At 49.1% G+C, this 21,466-nt stretch overlaps 3 protein-coding genes across 3 annotated transcripts in view; 2 read left to right on the top strand and 1 right to left on the bottom strand.

Moving 5' to 3' along the window:
• Positions 1 to 21,466, bottom strand: part of LOC8051326 (multiple C2 and transmembrane domain-containing protein 1) — a 123,708-nt gene that overhangs the window by 98,578 nt on the left and 3,664 nt on the right. The window contains exons 3-4 of the mRNA XM_042289145.1: positions 20,345 to 20,514; positions 18,555 to 18,786 (exon numbers count right to left, since the gene is read on the bottom strand). Of these exons, the coding sequence (XP_042145079.1) occupies positions 18,555 to 18,786; positions 20,345 to 20,514 (402 nt within the window). The remainder of the gene's footprint in view (positions 1 to 18,554; positions 18,787 to 20,344; positions 20,515 to 21,466) is intronic.
• LOC121046317 (TNF receptor-associated factor 6) lies at positions 3,075 to 5,567 on the top strand. Its single transcript, XM_040500428.2, has 2 exons — positions 3,075 to 3,403; positions 3,955 to 5,567. The coding sequence occupies exons 1-2, from the start codon at positions 3,104 to 3,106 to the stop codon at positions 4,975 to 4,977; spliced, it is 1,323 nt and encodes a 440-aa protein (XP_040356362.2). The 5' UTR covers positions 3,075 to 3,103; the 3' UTR covers positions 4,978 to 5,567.
• Positions 9,991 to 15,695, top strand: LOC8051328. The gene is made up of 2 exons (XM_042288823.1): positions 9,991 to 10,825; positions 14,287 to 15,695. The coding sequence occupies exons 1-2, from the start codon at positions 10,478 to 10,480 to the stop codon at positions 15,307 to 15,309; spliced, it is 1,371 nt and encodes a 456-aa protein (XP_042144757.1). The 5' UTR covers positions 9,991 to 10,477; the 3' UTR covers positions 15,310 to 15,695.

Raw genomic sequence — 21,466 nt, 5'->3', positions numbered from 1 at the left:
GACGCTCATTTCCATTTCACGAGTGGTGGTTCTATTTTAAGGCTGTGAATCCGTTAAGTTAAAAAATGAATGAAAAAGGTTAATACGCTACATGTTTTGCGTTGTTGTGCGTACTTTTGATTAGGTATTGTCATATTTACCTGACAAAAAGTGCATTACATTATCGTATTCGAGCAAGGAATACATTAAGTAGTCACATATATCCGATTGATTGCTTCAAAATACGCGAACGTATAAACCGCAAAGAACAGGATCTAATTGTATCTGCCGAAAGACTCTCCCAATGCAGACTAGTGGTAGGCCCCTTGCCAGCAATCGAAAGGTTTGGATTTTGATCCTGCAATTGGGTTTACTCTGTCGAAGCAGTTTTCCATTCGATTTCCTTGCTTACAGTTGATGCACCTGCATATTTAAACACTTGGATAGGTTGAAAGGAGAGAAAGTGTTGCGATTGATTAGAATTTACTGTTTCTGTGTCTTAGCCAAGTGTTGCTGACACTAAAAGAACTCCGATTTTTGAGGTTGAGTACATGATTGCATGATTCCTTCCACATTTAGGTACGTCGACTTTGTAATATTTGTTTGTATACCTACAAAATTGTCATCTTATAAATGGCACCTCTATATGTATATCTTTCCTCGCACCCTTAAGCACACGTATAGCAACAAAACAAACGATCAGCGCATGCTCTGTTGATATATGCTTTGTGGATATTTCTTTCAGAAGGCGACTTTGTTGATGGCAGCAGGTATACTGGTACTTTTTTTGTTTAGTTTATTTAGTACAAAAATATTTTAAATAAGATTTCCTTGTTTTCTTACTAGGATAACAGTAATAGAGGCTGCCTTTGACTTTTTGTAACAGGCTCAATAGCAGTCAAAATGTTGTTCAGGAGCAGCCACTGACGCTGTTAGAGTAGATGTCAACATCTGTTTGCTCATCACTTGAAGATGAAAAAACAAAGTGTTGCATCGCTAAATGAGCCTATTTTTGAAAATAGCTGAGGGTTCTTCTTTGATACTGGAGCATATTATGACCTCTTGTAATAAGAATACATAGAGCGCAAAAGGAACACAGAACCTACTTTTAAGAAATAAGCCTATGGTAAGTGTAGGTTCAATTTATAATGGGTTCTAAAAATTAATGGAAAATGAATCATAGCGCAACACTTCAGATGGCATAAAGCCTCTCTCCACTCCCACTCTTATACCCGGTAGTTTACTTAGCCAGTAAGTATAATTTCTGTAAAATGCCAGCAAAAATTAGTATATCCGCTAAAACGTCTATCAATAAAGTGTGTGCCCCAAGTTTTATGGGCCTGCGAATCTCGAGACTTCATTGTTATAAACTGCAAAAACAACCACCCACAAGTATTATGAAGGCCTAAACTTGCGCTTTAAAAGTGACCCTGCTTTTTGGCGGCGTTGAAACCATAGTGAAGTCAAGGTTCGCTGCTCTTTCGATCGACAGCTGCCTTGACTTGACTACCGTATTTACTCAAAAATATACCCGCGATATATTTTTTTACTTCTCTTTCTCGTTTCAGCTTTTTTCTTTTAGATCAGAGATTAACCTGCAATTAAGTCAAATGTATTTAGACCTCTGATAGTCTTGAGCATAATTTCCGAGCCTATTGCGCTCCCCTAAGTCAGCAGCTGCTCCTAGTGCTCCGGTGCAAAGCGGTGAAGCTCTGCGCGTGCGCGTGCTGGTGAGATCTGGCACGGAGACATGCGGCAGACATGATAATCATGCGACTTCATGAGGAGTACAAGACCCTGGTTCTGTCTTACCACAGTAGCCGCCATCCAATTATTCCGCAATGTTTTCTCGCAACTTTTAGCACCCGACATCGTCTGGAAACTTAGATAATGTCCAAGATCGACCCTCCAGCCAAATCAGCAGGCCATCGCGTGATGACGAGCAATTTCAATACTTCGTTTCATCTTAAAATCCAAAGCCACACCGGCGCTGCCAGCCAATGAAGTCAACCAAACAACGTCAAAGCGCGACATTATGATATTCGTCCTTCTTTCGGTGCATGTTCCTTCATCGGCTAGGTCAATTAAAAGCAGCAGCTTTATTAGGCGTGTTCGGGGTTGTATGTGTGCGAGCCTTCGACTGTGCTCTGACCTAAGATGAAACAAACTATACGTTGAGTAGAAACGCTGTGAAATACGTCTTTGCATCATTTTTTCGTGCGACTCCTCTAAATTTTAGCATCGACCAACAATAAAATATTTTAGTTCTTTTGCTCTGCTTAAGCCCATCTCGGCGGAGGTGTGGCGCAATTCTGGCACTTTGGCACAATATGTAGTAAACTTTAATTCATGCCGCAATTGGGGGCAGAAGGTGCAACACTTTCGTCGCCGGGATAATTAATGAAAACACAATTGCTAGACCTGCTTCTTTAAAGTTCAGTAGAGCTGTCGCCAGACAGCAAGATCACATCGGAAGAAACACCGAGTCGTTTCGTATGTGATAAGGGTGAATGAAAAATCAACGAATCAACTTTTTGAGCGAATCTTACTGCGTAAAATGAATGCCACTGAGCCTAGCAGACCACCACGCACCCGGGTGTGAGTGGAGCAGTTTGAACACGAAGATACCTCACCTCCTTACACATCTGATAAATGACAAATATGTTGTGCCAGCCCGTAGTACTTGACGCACCTCTTGATACATCGCGAATTATGTGTGTGTGCAGCACGTAGTTTCTGAGCTTACCTCTGCGAGCGGGCATTTTCTGCGAAGCGTACGTTCATGGCGCTAGGCAACGAGCGTGGCCATCTTTAAACGCGGTCCACAGCAAAACAAACAACAGGCCTATCTACTTTCTGCAATGGTTGTGGTAAGTATCCAAGGAAAAATAAAGGTATCTGCTAGAGTGGTGCTGTGTAACGATTGTCACGCGCTTTCGTCTATTAAATTAAATGGTATTGACGTCATCTGTGTGGTGAAGATCTATTCCTTGTGTGGCTCAAAAAAGAGAAATCCCTACCTTCCATCATTCACAGACGCCAACAGGGCTCGATCCTGTCTGACGATTCAGACTCCTCTCCTTTTTCACAGGTTCTTTAACTGCACTCGTCAGCAGCCAAAGGAATGGCGGACGGTGACTGCGGCCCAGTCAGCACGAGGTCCTACTGCATGTCTGGATTCTCCGACGCTCTAGACTGGCGGCCATTGTTGTTTCAAGAGGCGGTCATCGCGCAGAGCGCGTGTTCCTTGTGCGGAGTGGTCTCCAGGAAGGCAGTGAAGCTGTCCTGCGCTCATGCGTTCTGCTCGGACTGCCACGAGGACTGTGTCGAACAAGGGAGCACTTGTCCGCTCGACCGAGAGTCCTTCAGCGAGGATGACCTCATCCAACTCGATGTCTCCGACGGCTACCTCGGGAAGCGCAGGGTGAGGGCGTTTGCTGAACTTGACGTCGAGTGGACGCAATATTCCTCGAGACTTTTGTCACACGTTAACGTCGCTATTCTCGGGGACAGGTTAAGAGCGCAGTAGATGCTGCGCCTCCAGCGCGAGCTTCCTGACTTTGGCAACACTTCGAGGCAGGCGCGGTTAAATCCCGGTGGGAGACAACGAGCGCGTGCTTCAGGCGTAGCTTCTACTGCATTCTTAACCTGTTGCTGACTATGGTAAAGTTTCAAGAGTGTGTAGCGTGAGCATATTGTCCTGGAATGTTAAGATGCTCATCGTCCCGATCATTTTCTCTTTAGAGCTTGTTTTAATCATCAGCAAAATAACAAAAAACTGCTCCAAGGCATAGTTGGAAAGGATGGTCAAATGAAGTTATGCTCAGAGCATGAAATTGAAAGTGGGAGTCTCAATCTTGCAAAAACTACTTGAAAGTCGGATTTTGTAAACGCAGCTTCTCGCTTTCATGCTGTACTAACAAAATACCAAAATGGAGCTTGTACTCAATCCTCCTATGTGTTTTCTTCCCTAAGGTGGCGTGCTGGAACGTCTTCAGCGGCTGCAGCTTTGTGGGCCCTGTCGCCGGTCTTCTGGACCACTACAAGGAGTGCAAGTTCCACGTAGTCTCCTGCCCTAGGTGCAGCTCTTCCGTGCTTAGGAGCGAGATTGCGGGCCACTGCAGAAATGACTGCAGAGTCCCTCTCGCTAAAGAAGCGCCAACTTGCAGTCGTGCCCTGCTAGACTACGACCACATAGAGAAAGCGAGCGACGACCTGAAACAAGCCATGCTCAAGACGTCCGAAGACCTGATGTTTCTGCAGACCAGCCTCAACCAGTGCTGCGAGAGTGTCCGAGAAGGCGAAAGAAGGTCCACGGAAAGACTCGAAGCGCAATCGTCGGTGCTTGCAGAACAGATCGCAGGACTTGCCGCGCTCTGCAGGACAGGTTTCACGCAAGATCGCAGCGTCCTTGACCGGGTCGCGGTGGATATCAGGAACGCCATGGAGGCTGCTAGTGTAGACAGCAAGCTGCACTTCACTCAAGAACTGTGCTCGCAGAGTGAGAGGCTGGTGGCCATCACCGAACAGTTGTTCAAAAGCGTGCGTGTTTGCTGCGGACCCGAGGCACTTCACTGGTACCTGGAGGGTTGGGCGGCCCTGAAGCTGCGTGCGTTCAAAAGCCCGCAGAAGGCTCAGAGCCCCCCGCAGTACACGAGCGGCTACAGGGTGTCCCAGCTAATCCAGCTTCACAAGGAAGGCGGGCGCTTGCGGTTCGGCTGCTTCTTGGAGATCCATCCTGGCGAGAACGACGCCAGGCTAGAATGGCCTTTCGGCAAGACGTTCACGCTCGGCGTCCTTCATCCTACGGACAGGAGGAAAGTAATATCGTGCGAGGAAGACGCCAGCCTGTCTGAAAACAAATTGCCTTTTCAGAGACCCAAGGATAAACACAACCGGGGCTACGGAAATAGCTTTCTTACTACCGCAGATGAGATCGAGAGAGGCGGCTTTGTCCGAGACGACACGCTGCATTTGTTTTTGAGATTAGAGCCGTAGTCCGTCTGCGCATCGGATCCCTTAAGGTCAGCCGAGTCGTTCTCAACAGCCTGCATTTTTTTTTTTTACTTCTTTTCCCGGATATGACGGGGAAATCGTGGCTGCTGTTTCCGCGCAAAGTGTTGAAGTTTTCTCGGGGATCGACAGAGCGCCGTTGTAAGCTGCTGAGCATGCTCTACGAATTAAAGTTTTCGAGAGGTGCGAACAGAAAGAGAATGGCAGTAGTAGTCTTCCTTGCTGAAGGTTCCCAAGAGGCGCGTCAGTTAGCGTGACTTAGAAAGTGTTTTCTAACGAATTGCAGAAATGCTTCTTCCTGGCTTGCAGGTAGACACCGTTTTTTAAGCAGTGGTGTGCTACTTTGATCAGCTTGGGAGCCTTTTCTGAAGGTCGTTAACAACAATGCGCATATATTCTATCTTTCTTGGCGTAATCGCCACTTGCATTTTATCTGAAAGCTTTTAAAGCAGTTTTTTTTTCAGTAACCCGATAATTACGTTTATTTACACAACGACTGGTATCTGTCAATGAATAGCAATCTCGAGTTCCACCATATTGTATTTCAAGCAAAAAATAAAAAGATTTGCAACGTGTTTCCTCGAATTAATCTCTTCTTTTTAAGTTTTTAGCACGCTGAACGAGAAAGTGCATTAGTGAAACTATACCTTGACCTGTTTTCTTATATTTCCTATATATTTCGGTAATACAATACAATATTTTTCGCTTAAAATGCAGTTCCAATGTAAATCCCACATAAGCCAATATTGGCTTGTGCGTGAGGCGCCAGAAATGTCTCTGCATTTTTGTTAGCGAATTAGGAAACATGCACTAAAACGCACCGTTGCAAAATAAATGCAGTTTCTAGCTCCAGGAAAAAATATAGTTTTAGTCTATTCCCCCAATTTATTAAACAGCAGTAATGTATAAGATATGTTGGATTTTGGCTTTACTTGCGTCACGTCGTTAACTACAATCCAACTTATCGAAGAAAACCAATTCTCTAGGGGTGTGTTTTACTGCATTCAAGTATCCATGTTTTTTACCTTCTTTATTTGGGGGTGGTGGTGTTTATTTAAGTAACTCTTCAGATAATTTATTAGAAACCTTAGGTACAAAATAATTTCTTGTGGCCTCTCCATATTTAATATAAATAACTGGTTCAATATTTTCTTCGGTCTTAACCTTTTTTTTTTTTTTTTGCATTTTACACTTCATGTTTGATGCTGAAAAAAATATTTTATAATAATGTCATACTTCATCTGGTCTCTAAAACGCAACATTCCTAGTTTTTTTATGCACATGGTTTTGCAGATCAGATTCTTCACTTAGGTAACCGGTATTCCTGACTCCTTTCTTTAATCGATTCTATTTTTAGTCGTAAATATTTGGCACAGTGTTCGTAGACCGTCATTTCATATTGGAATATGGAGTTGCCCAGTGAATTGTACATCATTCTTAGTAGGGATCGAGGGACCAGATCTTGTATGCGGCACATGTGCGCCATTAATATCCTTAATTTATTTATTTCTTTTACAAATTTGTTTTACGTGAATATTTTATTTAATTGGTTTGTCTATACGCATCCCTAGGTATTTGACATCTTTCAGCAGATCGGATGGGCAATTATTGCAATTCTGCTCGTGCATTTGTATCGTAATGCAGTCAGGATTTGTTTCCTCGCGTCTCCAAAGCATAATACTTCCACGCCCCCTCGCAGCTGCCTGGTTGCCTGTGCGTCAATGTCTTGCTTAGATCAGCGCAATATATCTATCGACGAAGCTCGCCCTAGCGGTGAGGAACGCGCTTCTTCCGAAGCATTTCGGGAAGCCCACACGCCCAAGCTTACATGTCGCCTGCATATCGTACGAGCGTGCGGTCGTGTCATCACTACTTCATAATGCCGAATCCCCGGTAGACTGCACTGGCAGCACTTTACTGAACCAGTGCCGCCATATTCCACGCGACAATACTAGCCGTATAAACATTCGTATGCGTCCACATGGCTTCGCTTTTGCTTGAGCTTCTTCGAGCCACACACACTGAGATGACGCATTCCCTGGAAGTGGTGTCCTAATATCCGTTTCATGGATAGTAGAACGAGGTCAATGAGCCCATTCAGAAGACAATAACGGCGCAATAGGCTCGGAATTCCCCCTTTTTATGGTTACTGCAACTTCGATTGCAGACAAGCCTTTGCGGAGCGGGAGTTCGTCTGCTTGATTTTTCCGCAGGGGTCGCGATGACGTCAGTATGCCGAACTCTCATTGGCTGATTGAAAACAAAGCATTGAGGTCTACCATCTATCTTTTAAACCAAAGCCAATCAGAGCTCGGCATAGTTCTGACGTCATCGCAACTCTGGCGCAAGAAGCAGACGACAATTGCTCTCTGCATACCGTTTTTTCGTAGTGTGCACGGCGGAAAGTGTGCGTGCGAAAGCTTTGCTCAAAGACTAAGCTCTCCTGCCTGGTGCTACGTGACTTTCACATTCTCTAGATACTAGGCGAAGCTACGTACGGGAATATACTCGATAATGTGCTACACTGCCCAAGGGCCACCCCCGTGATTCCTTCCACCGTTATGAAATGGGGTCTCGCCAGGCTTCTCGTCTCACAGTGCAAGTGCCGCAATACGACGAAGGCTTACCTACTGTGATGTAGGTACCATGTAGCAAAAAATTTGGTTGCATATACGTTTTAGACTTCCTTGTCTTTGGATAAACAAAAGAAAATCACTCGCCGGTTGAAATTTTTGTTAGTTCGGATCTTTTCCGAAGAACTTGGATTTTCAAGGTCACGATGGTAAAATAAAAAGAAAAAAAAACACGGTATTTTACAAATAAATCTTGTGAGAGCAGAGTGTCGACCGATCTGTAAAAGAGGCCATTTGGGTTCCCTTCGACATCTCGGACTATTGACAAAAGGGAGTTTCCCGTTTATCTCGTCGAGGTTTGTTCAGAACAACGAGTCTCTGTTCGTTTAGGTCACGACAAAAATCACTGTTCCGATTTCAAGTTTGGATCATACTATTTTTGTATTTTATAGGAAGCAGGGGTCGCGTTTTTATAACTGAAAGCTATGAGCCTGTGGATTTCCTAGAAAGGGGGCAGGCCAGCTGGAGCTTCTCTGCTTCCCAGCGACTACGTTCAGGTGTTTAGTTATATTAAACTACTAACGTTACTTTAAGGAACATTTCTTTTGCAAGATTTATCGTAAGATAGTTTGTACGTTCAACGCTGATGGCGGCAATTTCCAATGCAGCTGCGACATATCATTCGATTCAGGTGATGTCCTTGTGAATTTAGAATACGGTCGTGTCCGGGTAAATTTTATTTTTATTCTTAATTTTAAAGAATTGGAAACAGTGTATAGTTGAACTCTGAATTTCGGAAAATTGAGATTTAAAGAAAGGGATAAACTCCAATAAACTCTGAATTTTGAACAAAAGATAAACTCCGATGACACCTATAAGGAATCCCCACCTGGTCTAATCACCAGTCCTTTACTATGCCAGATGATTGCCTCCTTTGCGGGGGGGGGGGGGGGGGGGGGGGGGGAGGATCCTGTAACGTCTGCGCCGAACGGGCAGTCAAAACCGGGGGAAATGACAAAACAGCAGAAAATCACATAAATAGGGTATTGGGATGGTGGCGCCCTCGCTCACCCGCAGACGCTTCTAGAATTTATGTTTTAATGCGAAAGCATTAACTGTCTCATGGAACGAGCCGACGACATCAGCTTTGAAACCATGCCAAACGGCTCTTAATCCTTCTCCAAGTCAAGCCAGCTCCCATTCGTCAGTTAGCCACGGCACCTTTTACACCGCTTCGATCCCATTGGCTAACGCGCGTCGACCAGGCTCTCATTCGCCGGACACGCAGCGCCATGGGGTGGCCGGTCGTTGAAACTGACTCGCAGCGCGCCAACACGCGGAGAGCAAGAATGATGTGCATGCTTTCGCATTCACAACTCACAAGAAGTGCTTAGGTGTACCTCGATCTTTTTTGTTTTTGTTTTTTTTTTTATTACAAAAAGAAAAGATGTGAGGCCAGATTCACGGAGAGCTTCTTAGGCTACGACAATTTAGGTTAGAAGTTCGTAAGTTAGTCACATTGTAAAAAGTTTGGAAATCGGTATTCAAGGACGCGCTTCGTTCGAGACTGCCGCTGGAAAGGTCTATAGACCTTTCCAGCGGCAGTCTCGAACGAAGCGATTTACAGCGCCCGTCCCTGGTTTTGAGAGTGTACGTCAGTGTTGCCCGACTGCGCTGAGCTGTGGAGTTTCTCGTCAGTAGGCTGTGGCAGCCTGCGTTGGGCGCAATTCCGGACGCTGGTGGCGGCTGAATTGCCGCGTTTTCTTTTTTATCTTGTGTTCTATATACCGCCGCAGTGATATTAGAGCGCAGCTCCGCTTCCGGCTTGAGCGGCGTCGCCGTCACCGTTGGCGTAACCGCGCGGTGCATTATGGGTACATTTCCCCGCCAAATTTAGCGGAAAACTTTCCCCGCCAAATTTAGCGGGAAAACTTTCCCCGCCAAATTTAGCGGGAAAAGTTTCTTGCCAAATTTAGCGGAAAAATTTTCCCGAGCGGAAAAAATTCCCCGACAACTTTAGCGGAAAATTTCCCCCTAAATTTAGTGGAAAAATTTCGCCGCTAGATTTAGCGGGAAAAATTACCTGCTAAATATAGCGGAAAATTTTCCCCGCTAAATTTGGTGGAAAAAATTCTCCGCTAATTTTAGCGGCAATTTTTTTTCCTAAATGGGAGGCGAGCAGGAGAGGAGAGGCATAGCCTCCTCTCTGTACCTTCCCCTCCTCCTTCTCAAGAGCTGCGCTCTAATTCGGCGTTACAAAGAATTGTAAACGCCTTTCATTTTTTTTTATTCCCTCCCCCCCCCCCCCTCCCCTTCCCCAAGGGGGAGCCCCATTGGAAGGGCCCACCGTCGGAGCAGCGCTGCGTCGGAATGCCTTGTTAGGCCTAGCCTTAACGGTCGCTTGGCTGGTGGGATCGCTGCCGCTGTAGCTTTTCCGGGCATTAGTGGTTCCAACGTTCGTCTCTGTGCCGTTCAGTTTCGAATACTTATGTAATTTCTCTCACTGCATCTTGAAGGCGGGACGTGCGCGGAAAGTGATTGGAAAAATAAGCGCCCTTTGGTCGTTGTGGCGATGTATAAGCCAGCAATATGTTGTCGGCCATGAGGATTTGATCGTAAAAAGTGCGCAAGAAACCTCTGGAGCTGTCGTAAGATTTCAACGTAACGACGCAAAACTTACAATAATTTCGTTCGAGAATACGAATTTGTTCTTAGCTTTTGTCGTACGGACCTTTTCTTGTCGTAAGATTGTTTCATAAATCCGGCGTATACGGTTGGTTGTATGCGGTCGCTACCTGCGCGTGTCGCTGCCTTCAGAATCGTTCCCCCGGGCCTGACGCTCAACCTCCCTCTTTTACCGCGACCCTGGCCGTCTCTTAGATGCTCTTTTCGCTTGTCTTGACACCCTCGAAATGTCTTTTTCCGTTTTTGCAGGCGTAGCTGGCGGCGGCCGAAAGAAAAAGATGGCGGAGGGCGGCGACCTTGCGTGCGCGAGGCCTCTCTTCGTGACCGGATTCTCGGCCTCCTTGGACTGGAGGCCCATGCTGTTTCAGGAGGCGGTGATCGCCCAGAGCGCGTGCAGCCTGTGCGGACTGGTGTCCCGGAAAGCGGTCAAGCTGCCCTGCGCCCACACGCTGTGCAGCGAATGCCAGGCGGACTGCGTGCAACGAGGCAACTGCTGCCCGCTCGACCAGGGCTCCTTCTGCGAGGACGATCTCATTCAGCACGAGCTCTCGGAAGCCTACCTCGGCAAGCGAAGGGTATATATATATATATATATATATATGGGAGAGCACTCACTCGCACAAGTAGCACGGAATTTGGCCAAGCATTGGCCAATGGCTGGCGATAGTCTTGTCGCCAATGGCCAAAAAGTGTCCATTCATCGGCCAATGCTTGGCCGATGGCTGATGGCCAGTGGCCATTGGCTGATGGCCAGTGGCCATTGGCTGATGGCCAGTGGCCATTGGCTGATTGCCAGTGGCCGATGGCTGATGGCCAGTGGCCATTGGCCAATGGCCAGAGAAAAGCCAGTAACCTCTATCTTCTCCTACGAGTAACCTCTATCTTCTGGCCATTGGCCAATGTCCAGAGAAAGGCCAGTCATCAGCCAATGGCTGGCCACTGTCTGGCCACTGGCCAAAGGACCATTTAAAGTCATTGGCCAATGAGTGGCCAAATCTGTGCGGCTTGGGCCTGGATCTCATATATAGACTCTTATAGGCAGGATGTCGAACCGTTCGTTCGAAACATTAGAAGCGGCTTCTAATGTGTCGCGGCGGATCCCGAGTTGTAAGCGTGTGTTTTCCGCTCCGAAGGTGTCCATGCCAGCCCCATCCTTAGGGCGATCGGAAACAGCTGAGTCGAGCTTAAACCGAGTGTCGTAATTGTTAGATGCGTTAGCGTTCGTTGCCCCGGTGCGATCCAGCACGCGCTATGGCCTCGATTGTGTCTGCGGCCACAGCACCAATAGTGTATCATGGACGAGGACACACGACCATCATGGCCAACAGCGAAACGAGTAACCTCTATCTTCTCCTACTAGTCCATGTATACATGCACCTTGTGCCGGCATATCCCGATACAAAAAGGAGTAAAAGCAACAGTGTTTGGTAGAAGGCTCGTGCATGGGCCTTCGACAAAGTGGTGCCAAACCTCTTGGTATGGACATTTTCAGCCTGTTTCCAATCGCTCCTGACACGGTTAGGGGGTGTCACGAACGGGACCACGCTCATTGGCTCCGCGCTTTCATTGCTTTCAGACACCCGACTCGAACCTGTGTAACCATATCGCCATCACTGAAAAAAAGAAAAAGTTCTCGGTTTACAACGGATGTTTATCCACTGCCAACCGCTAACTCAAAAAATCGCAGTACAGAGACTAAAACCGTTGACAGTCGGTGAGTCGATCTCGGATGTCGTGTCGTCACAGCTAACTTTCAACTACATACTGTTGTCTAAGAGGACGCCGCTAGTCTTAGTTCATGTAATAGAAGGGTGTCTCCACACATATATATATATATATATATATATATATATATATATATCAGTGTGTCGAACCGAAAAAAATACGGGTTCGGTTACGGTTCAGGTTCAGGTAAATTTATTTTGTTCCGGTTCAGTTCCGGTTCGACTAATTCGATCCGCGAACCGGTTCAGAAATTATAAATGACAAATTGCAACATCAAAATAAATTACAAATAAAACATCTGAAATCAGCACATACGAAACGGGATACATCGTAGTGTAAGGCTCAGGGATTTCTACCAGGAATGGTTTCTTTATGTGCACTCAAAGGTTACCTCACCGACGTTTACGCATTCGGACTTCATCTAATTGAGCCCGACGCAGTAGCTGTAAAATCCGCGACCTCCTTACAAACCCGCTTACAAGTAGAACTCGCTAACTATCCCGCCACCTCGGCGTGTAAGCAATTGAAGGAACAGTGGGGAGAAAATACAGCTTTCTTTATTTGAACTAGCCTTCGGTAACTCAAATTAGACCCTTAAAGAAGTTTTCATTAAACAAGATACGGAATATGAAAAACACTTTACCGAACGCAACGCCAGAAGGACGTAATAGGATAAATATTAAAATAGAAGAGTTCGCTGTCTCACAAATATGTTAGCTTCTCAGTGCCTATACGAAACCGGATGCATTATTATCAAACTCCACAGCCTTTTCTCTTCTCATTCCGATGGAAGCAAGCTTCAAGAACTCGCGCGTTCTAGAAAAGTGTTATGAAATGAGCACACAGCAGCATTTAGGATTTACGAGATTGTAGAAAAATGAAATCCCGTGACGCGATTTTTTTTTTTTTTTTTGCACAGCCTTCCAATTCTTTTTTTTTCGTGCAAGCCGCGACCAGCGCAATACTGGTTCCTATGTCAAGATTCATGGATGCAGCGTTTATATTCCTAAGACTGAGTGGAGAAGAAAAATATGTAAGCGAGGTGTGTGTCAGTTGACGGCACTTAAAAAACAAATGGCATTGATAGCACATTCATTGTCAACAGCACGTGGCCGAACCGTTTTGACATGAGCCGGTAACCGTTATATTTTTTCCGGTTCAGTTCCGGTTCGGGTTCGGGTTCATCGCGATAACAATATAACGAACCGGAACTGAACCCGAACCCGAACCGGGTTCGGGTTCAGTTCCGGAAAAAATACCGGTTCGGTTCCGGTTTTCGGTTCGGTTCCGGTTCGACACCCTGATATACATATATATGTATATATATATGAATATATCCATTTTACTTATACAATGCCTGGACATTTACACTCACCAAGTAACCATTTTCAGCTGTGATTTGCGACTGTGTTGTGTTTATCCCGCTCTTATTTATTTATTTTTTGTTTCTCCCGTTTCTGGCCTTTTTAGTATAGGCTTCCACCAGCTCGCTAGCGCGGCAACTCTAATTTCAAGTGAAACAAGTTTGCAAATTAGGATATATATATATATACTGGATATGCGAAAGGAATGTTCTTGGGAGGGACATTCAGCTATATGCGAACGTGGTGGCTCATTTTCTTCCGGAGGAACGAACTTTCTAAGCTCCAGGCGTGGAGACTGCCAAAGTTTCACTATGGTGTTTGGCACACTCGTCAATTTCACACCGTAGCACGCACGTAGCAATAATTTTTTCTACATCTTTCATGAAACGTTTACGACATTTACACAGAATATTAGAAATTAAAATAAAAACACTTTCAGCCTTTCCACTCTGGTAAAGAAGGAAGACAAGCGAAGCTGGTACTATGGTGGGAATGAAGTAATGGTCGGCCGCAAGTCGGCAACCCAGAGCAGAAAGGCTGGAAAGGTTGCCGCCATCTATGAGCGACGGCGGCAACCAGACAACCGGCGAGCCGCTTGGCTGGTTTCCGCCGTCGCCTATAGATGGCGGTAGCTGTCCGGAGTGCTGTGTCGACATTCTTTCATCCTTTAATTATCGTTTCAACGGAGCCAACTAGAGCTCGGCGTCGTTCTGAGGTCACCGCAACTTCTGTAGAAAGAAGCAGACGACTTGGACCAGGAGTTGCATAGAGTTTTCCGGACCTGATTGGAGTCCCAGTTTCTTGTACACTTTTGCTACTACCTTTTCTGGTACACTTTTTCTACTACTGACTAGCCCTAACCGCCCCCAAAAAAAAAAAACAAAGTAGTGCACTGCGCAGCTACCTCCCCAGTGTTCAATGGGAGCATATGGGCCCTCTCCCTCAAGGTGGCCTGCTGGAACGCGTCCCACGGCTGCGGCTTCGTGGGGCCTGTCTCCGGTCTCGTGGACCACTATCAGGGCTGCGCCTTCCACGCGGTGTCCTGTCCCAGGTGCGAGTCTCACGTTCTGCGGAGCGGCATCGTGGATCACTGCCGAGACGACTGCTGCAGCGTGGCCTTCGTCTCCGAGGCGCCCGCGACGACCGGGGCCCTTTATAGCCGCGACGCCGCAGTCGAGCGGGCGTGCGACGAGGTGAAGGAAGTCCTGGCCAGGATCTCGGACGACATCGCGTCGCTGCAGACCAGCGTCAACCGATGCTGCGAAGACGTCCGAGCCGTGGACGCCGGCTGCAGGCAGCAGCTGGAGGCCCAATCCTCGAGCCTTCGTAATCTGGACGCGGTCTGCGCCGCGGGTTTCGCCGAGCAGCGGATGCCCTTCGAGGAGGTCGCGACCCGCGTGGCCATTGCGGTGAGCGCGGCGAGCGACAAGAACGAGCAAGTGATCGTCAGGGAGCTGAACGCGTGGAGCCACAAGCTGAGCGCGGCCACGGCCAGGGTGTCCCAAGACGTGCTGCGCTTCTGCGGACCCAAGACCTACCACTGGTACCCAGACGACTGGGCGGCGAAGAAGGCCAAGGCGCTCGCGGGCAGCATGGAGTTCTACGAGAGTCCAGCGTGGAACGCGCACGACTACGTCGTCTCCATGTACGTCAAGATCCTCAGGAAAGAGAACCAGCAGCTGTGCGTTGGCTGCTACATGTGCCTTCATCCCGGAAGCAAAGATTCGGACTTGGAGTGGCCCTTCAGCAAGGTCTATAAGCTCGGCATCGTTCACCCGCGGGACAGGTCCAAGCTGCTCTCGTGCGAGATCGACGCGAGTAAGCACAAGGAGGACATGTTCCTGCGGAAGCCCAAGGAGAGAAAGCACTGGGGTGTGGGGACTCCGTTGTTGTGCACTACCGAGAAGATCGACGCGGGTGGGTTCGCCGACGGCGACATGCTGCATTTTTTTCTCAAAGTGTACCCGTAGCTTTCGCAAGCCTTCGCAGGTTCTCTTTGAAGGAGGTCATTCCACCCGGTGAAAGCTCTCTTCAGCAATCAAACTATCGGCGCTTTCCTCTCGTACATGTTGAGCTGCTAGAATCACAACTATGCGCGCACGCTATTCGGTTTTCCTGAACTGACCCAGGAATATTCTTTGCCGTATAGACCTTTGCCATGCTTGCTGGCGATGCATTTACAGAAGAACTAAGCCGGGTTATAGCAAAAATGTTTTCACGCAATCTGTACGGCGCTGTTATATAACAGCACTATAAGTTATTGAGTTATATACTCTGTATATCTTGTGGTCTATATAGAATCAGTAAAATGGAGCGGCTTGAGATTGTCGAAAATAAAATAACGGCTTTTTGCTGCGCGTCTTTTTTTTTTTTTTTTTTTTATCGAAATCGCCATTCAGGTGAGTGAAAAGTGTTCTATGAAACCACTGAGTGAAGAGTTTGCACTGAGCTGGCCAGTCGGCAGTCGTGGCTTCGATTCTCCTTTCCTTCTCCCGCGTATTCACTGGTAGAGCAACCCTACGGCGGAAATGTAATATATAGGGGACAATAAGCACACCATGCTCCGATTAACCCTTGGTGTACAACGCTGTCAGGGCCGCTGGCTCGAGCCCTCGTCTTCATCTAGTGTTCGGTCTGCAGGAGATCTCGTGAAAATGAGACGCTTCAACAGTTTCCTTTAAAAAGAAGCTTTCTCTCTCTCTCTCGACAATTTTCTTTGCCAATCAGGATTTTCCGGTCCCGCCGACGCCGGATTTTCTGCGAGAGGAGTTCCTTAACGCTATCGCGTTAAAAACAGATCTTGATTTGGACGTGGCCTGGCTAGATGAAGTCAGGCGCTCGCGAGCATTGACACGCATTGTAGTATGAAAGGGAACGACGATCTTTTCTACACACTGGCGAGTCCAGTCAATAGCACCTCTATAGAAACCACCACAAACGTCATTACAAGTAAATCCGGGCCAGGGGTTTCCCCAGGAATTGAAATTAGGGGGAGGGGGTGTCTCAATTTTTAGGGGGGGCGGTCGAAAGTTTTATGGTGGGGGGCATTGAGATAAGAGGAGTCGTTGCGAATTAAGGGGGTGCCTTCAAAAAAAAAACAAGGGGGGGTTTACGCACCCCCTAGGGGGGGGGGTGTAAACCCCCCCCCCCCCCTTCTAGGGATTCGGGCAACTCAACTTCGCTCCCGGCGCAGACAGCGCGTTCTTTCGGCTCCCCCCAACGAGTGCGACGCGAGCACCTGGCGACGCCAGACTCTCCTGCCGTCGAGTTTCAGCCTGTCTGCCGCCAGGGGCGGGTCGGGAGTCCACATACCGTAACGCCGTGCGCAGGCCTCGTCTTCCAGCTGGTATTGGTTTGGCGCACGCATGCGAACGAGTGGTAATTCTCTAGACTGGCGATGGAGTGTGGTGTGCGCTTAGGTGCACAAGCAACTTCCGGCGAGATAGGAGAGAGAGCTTTCCCCAAGCACGACTCGCGATGCGGCAATGCAGCCTTTCCGGGAAAGTTTCCTCGGTAGGGAAATTTCCCTGGAAAGTTGCGAGAGGCGTCTCAGAACGAGCGAGCCCTCGGTCCGTTCTGAACCGTCGCCAACGCGTCAGAAACGCGCGGCGTAAGGGCGCAGGGCTCCGCTCTTGATGGCCGCGAGACCTACTTCCATCCTCTAACCGAGTGAGCTAAGATGGCCTTCGCAAAAATGGCTCCTCCGCCGACGCGAGTACAAAACGGGTCTGTGTGCTACGCGGCCCTATTCAAAGATAAAACTGGAAAACACCGTACGTCGACTGCTAATAAACCGATCAAGAGGCAATCCCCGCTACGAACCGAGCGAAGCGCCGAGGTGACATCAAATGCAGCCAGGCTGAACTGGCAATCGTCCGCTGGGTTGGAAGCGAAACACACCCGGCGCTTCCTTCGCGAATCTCCAGATGTTCTGCTGCCCTAAACCCCCCCCCCCCCCCCCCCCCCCCCCCCCCATCGACCGATGGGGGGAACCTTTTTTACTCGGGACAAGCACATCCGAGCCGGCAATAAATACCTCTCCATTTGTGTGTCCGATGAGGAGTTCTCACCCAAATATCGCCCTACCGTGAACTCCCAAGCGGGTCAACCATTGCTCATTCGTCGATTCAGCGGCCCCAGCAAGAAGCCGCCACGCCGCGCCCAATCAGCAGCCGAGAACGCCCGCGCTCTGTTCTCGACCAAACTCTTACCCGAGACCTCTGGAAGTCGGCGGCCAAGTGTATTCATGGGCCGCAGCTAGGACAGCGTGTAGCGAAAGCTCGCAGTGTTGCAGAACCCACGGTGTTCAGTCCCCATCCCTGCCCGTTTCGAACTGGATGAGCATCGCACCGGCGTGCGGTCGTGTATTCCCACTTCCTTGTTCACGTCGAAGACCTATATAGGCTAGCGGTTGTACTGCACTGACTAAATTTCTCATCTACGCCCGAGACACCAGACGCCCATTGATGCTAGCTATAAGTTCCGGCTATCTAAAAGAACACACGCGCAACACAATTACGTTTTAACCCAGACCTCGTCTTCTTTCGTAAAAACCTGGTGGCCAACTTTCGAACAGCTACGAAGGGAAACACACCCAGCAATGTTAGCAGGTTGGGAGGACATCGCAAACGGCCGCAGAAGCCGTTGAAATGTCACGCAATACAGCCATAATCGCCACCGGGCGTTTTCGACTAGATAGTGGCACCTAGGGGGCGCCCCTATCCAGTTGCCGCCGTCTACTGAAGCCTTTTGGAAGACCATCGAGCAGACGAAAAGACGAGTGGAGGATTGGTGGCATCATACACAACACAGGGGGCGCTGAATTCACCCCCAGGCTTGGCCACGATTATTTGAGCCCGCCCGTTATAAAGGGAGCAGCCGCAGTATCATCATCATCATCATCATCGCCGTAAGTCGCCACCAGACTGCGCGTCTGGTAAGCCCAACCGGCGGAACGCTGGAGCGACGGGCGCGTTGCTTAGGACCCCGGGGACAAGAGGAACAAAAGCCCAGGAGGCCTTCTGGGCCCACTCGGGTTTCTGTTCGATTAATCAAAACTATTACACTAATCGTCCATCTACCATTAAATGTAGTTGCTTGTTTTTGAAAACCCTGGCACGGTGTCGTGGGTCGTCGTGCAGCGAGCTAGGCAACTTCGCCCACAACCGTCTAGGGTCCAATTACTCCCTCAGCAAATGGCTCTGAGTCGACTTACCGCAGGCGTCTTTGGCCACGAGGTTCTTTCCGCAGCGGAGGTGGACTTGGAGCTTGTAGAGGACCACGCCGGCCGTCGCGGAGTCCGGGGCCCCGGCGGCCGCACGGCGGCTCCGCAGTCCGAAGACGTCGCTGAGGTCGGTGCTGTCCACTCCGGCCAATCGGGACGACGGGGGCGTCGAAGACGCGAGCGGAGGCGTCATCGACGACGTCTCGTCTTCCGTTGACTCCACCTGCGGTCCGGAGAGCGAGCGAGCGAGTGCACTATTCGACAACTGTCCGATCGACTGTCATCTCGATTCATATCGATAAACTCGGGGAAGATGGAACGTGTCGTACGTGCGCCGAGTCACGATTTCCTCGGTTACAGAACAATTGGGACTCTCGGCTACTTTCCCTGGCAGAGTAGTCGAGACGAGTTTATGTAAAGGACGTCGCGAGATTACGTGAAGAGTCGTTCGGAAAGCCGCGCACCGACAGTCCCCTACCACCGCAGGTTCCCTCGAGTCACAGCTATAGTCCAGACGCTTCCGATCGCCTCCTCCTAGTGGCGCCCAACAAACGCACGCCGAGCCCCTGGGAAACCTAGCGTTACGACCAGGTTCGATTCATTGTGACTAAGTACGCTTCTATATGTGTTGTATTCCTACGCGGTATATATAGGGAATGTATGCTTCACGTTGCCTCGGCCCGCGCGTAAAGGCTTCTCGTTGCACTCGAGCGTAACGCGCTTCGCACCAAGTCCAACTCCATAAACCGATTTCGCGTTTCAGAGAGCCTCCCGGGAGGTTTACGAAAGCTTCCTGGGGGGCCTTTTGTTCCAGAAATTTCTGCGGGTCAAATTGCCCCTTACAGTCCAACTCGTAGACGAGCGCGATATAGAAGGCAGAAACGCCCGCAGACACGGGTATATACTTTCCACTTTCTAAATGTCCTTTCCTCGAGGTGTAGGAGGGGGGCGTTACATACCCTCAAAAACACGATTACGGGTGTAAACCCCGCGTTAGCAGTGTGAAGACTTCGAACCCAGAACGTGTCTCCGACTGGTCCCCTTATCGCGACCATTCCCTCCTTAATGTCCATTCGATGACGTCACAATTACTGGCCGGCCATGTTCCTGCGATGGCCGCCACGATGGCGGAGGAAAAACAAGGGCGGTTTCTGTGCCGCACCCTCCGCTCGTGGGCCACTCGCGTAAAGGCCTGTCCCCACACTTGCACCCGAGTAGGACCGTCTGAGACAAGACCGGTTATTAAGCCTCTTGCGACGGCTTAAGACCTGCTCCGCAGCAACGTATCCGATCCTAGGCCATCGCAACAGGCTTTTAAAAACCGGTCTTGTCTCAGTCGGCCCTACTCGGTCGCAAGCGTGTGAACGGGCCTTAAGGGCCGACGACCAGACTCGAGATTCTGCGGGGCAGAAGATCCTCCTCTCCATGGGGGAGGAGGAAAGAGGCAATGGTGGACAGGGTAGAAGGGGGAGAGGAGGAAGCGAGGGAAAAGTGGAAAGCGCGAACTGGTCGTCGATCTTTAAAGACCGACGACCAGTTCGCGCTTTCCACTTTTCCCTCGCTTCCTCCTCTCCCCCCTTCTACCCTGTCCACCGTTGCCTCTTTCCTCCTCCCCCATGGAGAGGAGGATCTTCTGCCTTGCAGAATCTCGGGTCCGGTCGTCGGCCTTTAAGCGGTCGGAGACACGTCCCATGCAGGGGAGCGGGGGGGACGGTGTGTGAACGGTCGGAGACACGTCCCGTGCGCGGGAGAAAGGGGACGGCATGGCGAAGACGGCGCACCCGCATTCTGCGCCGACTGCGCAGCATGGTCGGGTCCGAGTAGGAGGCGCCGCCCGCGGCCGCCACGTCCTTCCGCTGGCCCCTCGGGAGCGGGCACGAGGCCGCCGAGTCCCTGGCCAGGGCGGCCAGGTCCGAGCACGACACGTTCGGGTGGCTCACGCTCAGCCGACCTGCGACCGCCGGGAGGAACAAACACTGAGTCCTCTCCCTCCCGGCCGCGTCTCCTCGCACCAGACAAAACATGGCGGCACGGATTGAAAGAACAACCTCAGTCCCCCTCATCCATGAGTTACGTATCGCCGACCAAGAAAAGCCCGAGTGGAGCGATCCGGATTAGCTGCCGAGGTGGCACAACTAACCTTTATCTTATTCGAAAGTTAGAAAAGACGAACAAAATGCACTCCCAGAAAAAAAGGGGGGAAAAAAAAGGTGCATTCGTAGACTCGTTGTTGCATATAAGACACCCCAAAACTTCCGTTCGACATGGAACAGCTCATTAAAATTGCTAATGTACAGGGTGTCACAAAAGAAAATTTACAGTCTTTTTTACCGCAAAAAGAAACTAGGCATCGCCGAACGCCCATTTTCCGCCCAAAGGTAGAGCTAGAGGTCACAACCAGATGCCAAAGTTTCAACCCGATCCGATAACTTAATTAAAAGTTATAAATGATTTTCTGAAAATTTCAATGGGAAAATGGCGGCCGACGGAGTTTTCAAACACATGGGGCTCTATGGCACCAGAAACCGAAAACGGGCAAAAATGGGCTCCATTTTCCAATTGAAATTTTCAGAAAATCATTTATAACTTTTGATTAAGTTATCGAATCAGGCTGAAACTTTGGCATCTGGTTGTGACCTCTAACTCTACCTTTGGGCGGAAAATGAGCGTTCGGGGATGCTAGTTTATTTTTGCGGTAAAAAAGACCGTGTAAATTTTCATTTGTGACACCCTGTATACGTGTTACTGATTACAAAACAAAATAATCGGGCTTTTCTTGGCCCAACTGAAAAACCTCAGTGTTTTCTTTCTGTAGTCTTGGATACGTACGCCGTCATCAAGCTCCACGTAAAAGTTGGGGCCGTCTGCTCTACGTAAGTGCGCTGTATACGACGAACTGAATT

The sequence above is a fragment of the Ixodes scapularis genome, unplaced genomic scaffold, assembly GCF_016920785.2.
Source record: "Ixodes scapularis isolate PalLabHiFi unplaced genomic scaffold, ASM1692078v2 PGA_scaffold11__112_contigs__length_91849675, whole genome shotgun sequence".
NCBI lineage: Eukaryota > Metazoa > Arthropoda > Arachnida > Ixodida > Ixodidae > Ixodes > Ixodes scapularis.
Note: the sequence above shows the minus strand (reverse complement) of the source record. Positions and strands in the feature narration are given on the sequence as shown.

Excerpts from the sequence above, each read along its gene's own strand:
- LOC121046317 (XM_040500428.2), top strand. The coding sequence starts at position 3,104 with ATGGCGGACGGTGACTGCGGCCCAGTCAGCACGAGGTCCTACTGCATG. Across the intron at positions 3,404-3,954 it reads GCTACCTCGGGAAGCGCAGG|GTGGCGTGCTGGAACGTCTT; the intron begins GTGAGGGCGTTT and ends TTCTTCCCTAAG.
- LOC8051328 (XM_042288823.1), top strand. The coding sequence starts at position 10,478 with ATGTCTTTTTCCGTTTTTGCAGGCGTAGCTGGCGGCGGCCGAAAGAAA. Across the intron at positions 10,826-14,286 it reads CCTACCTCGGCAAGCGAAGG|GTGGCCTGCTGGAACGCGTC; the intron begins GTATATATATAT and ends CTCTCCCTCAAG.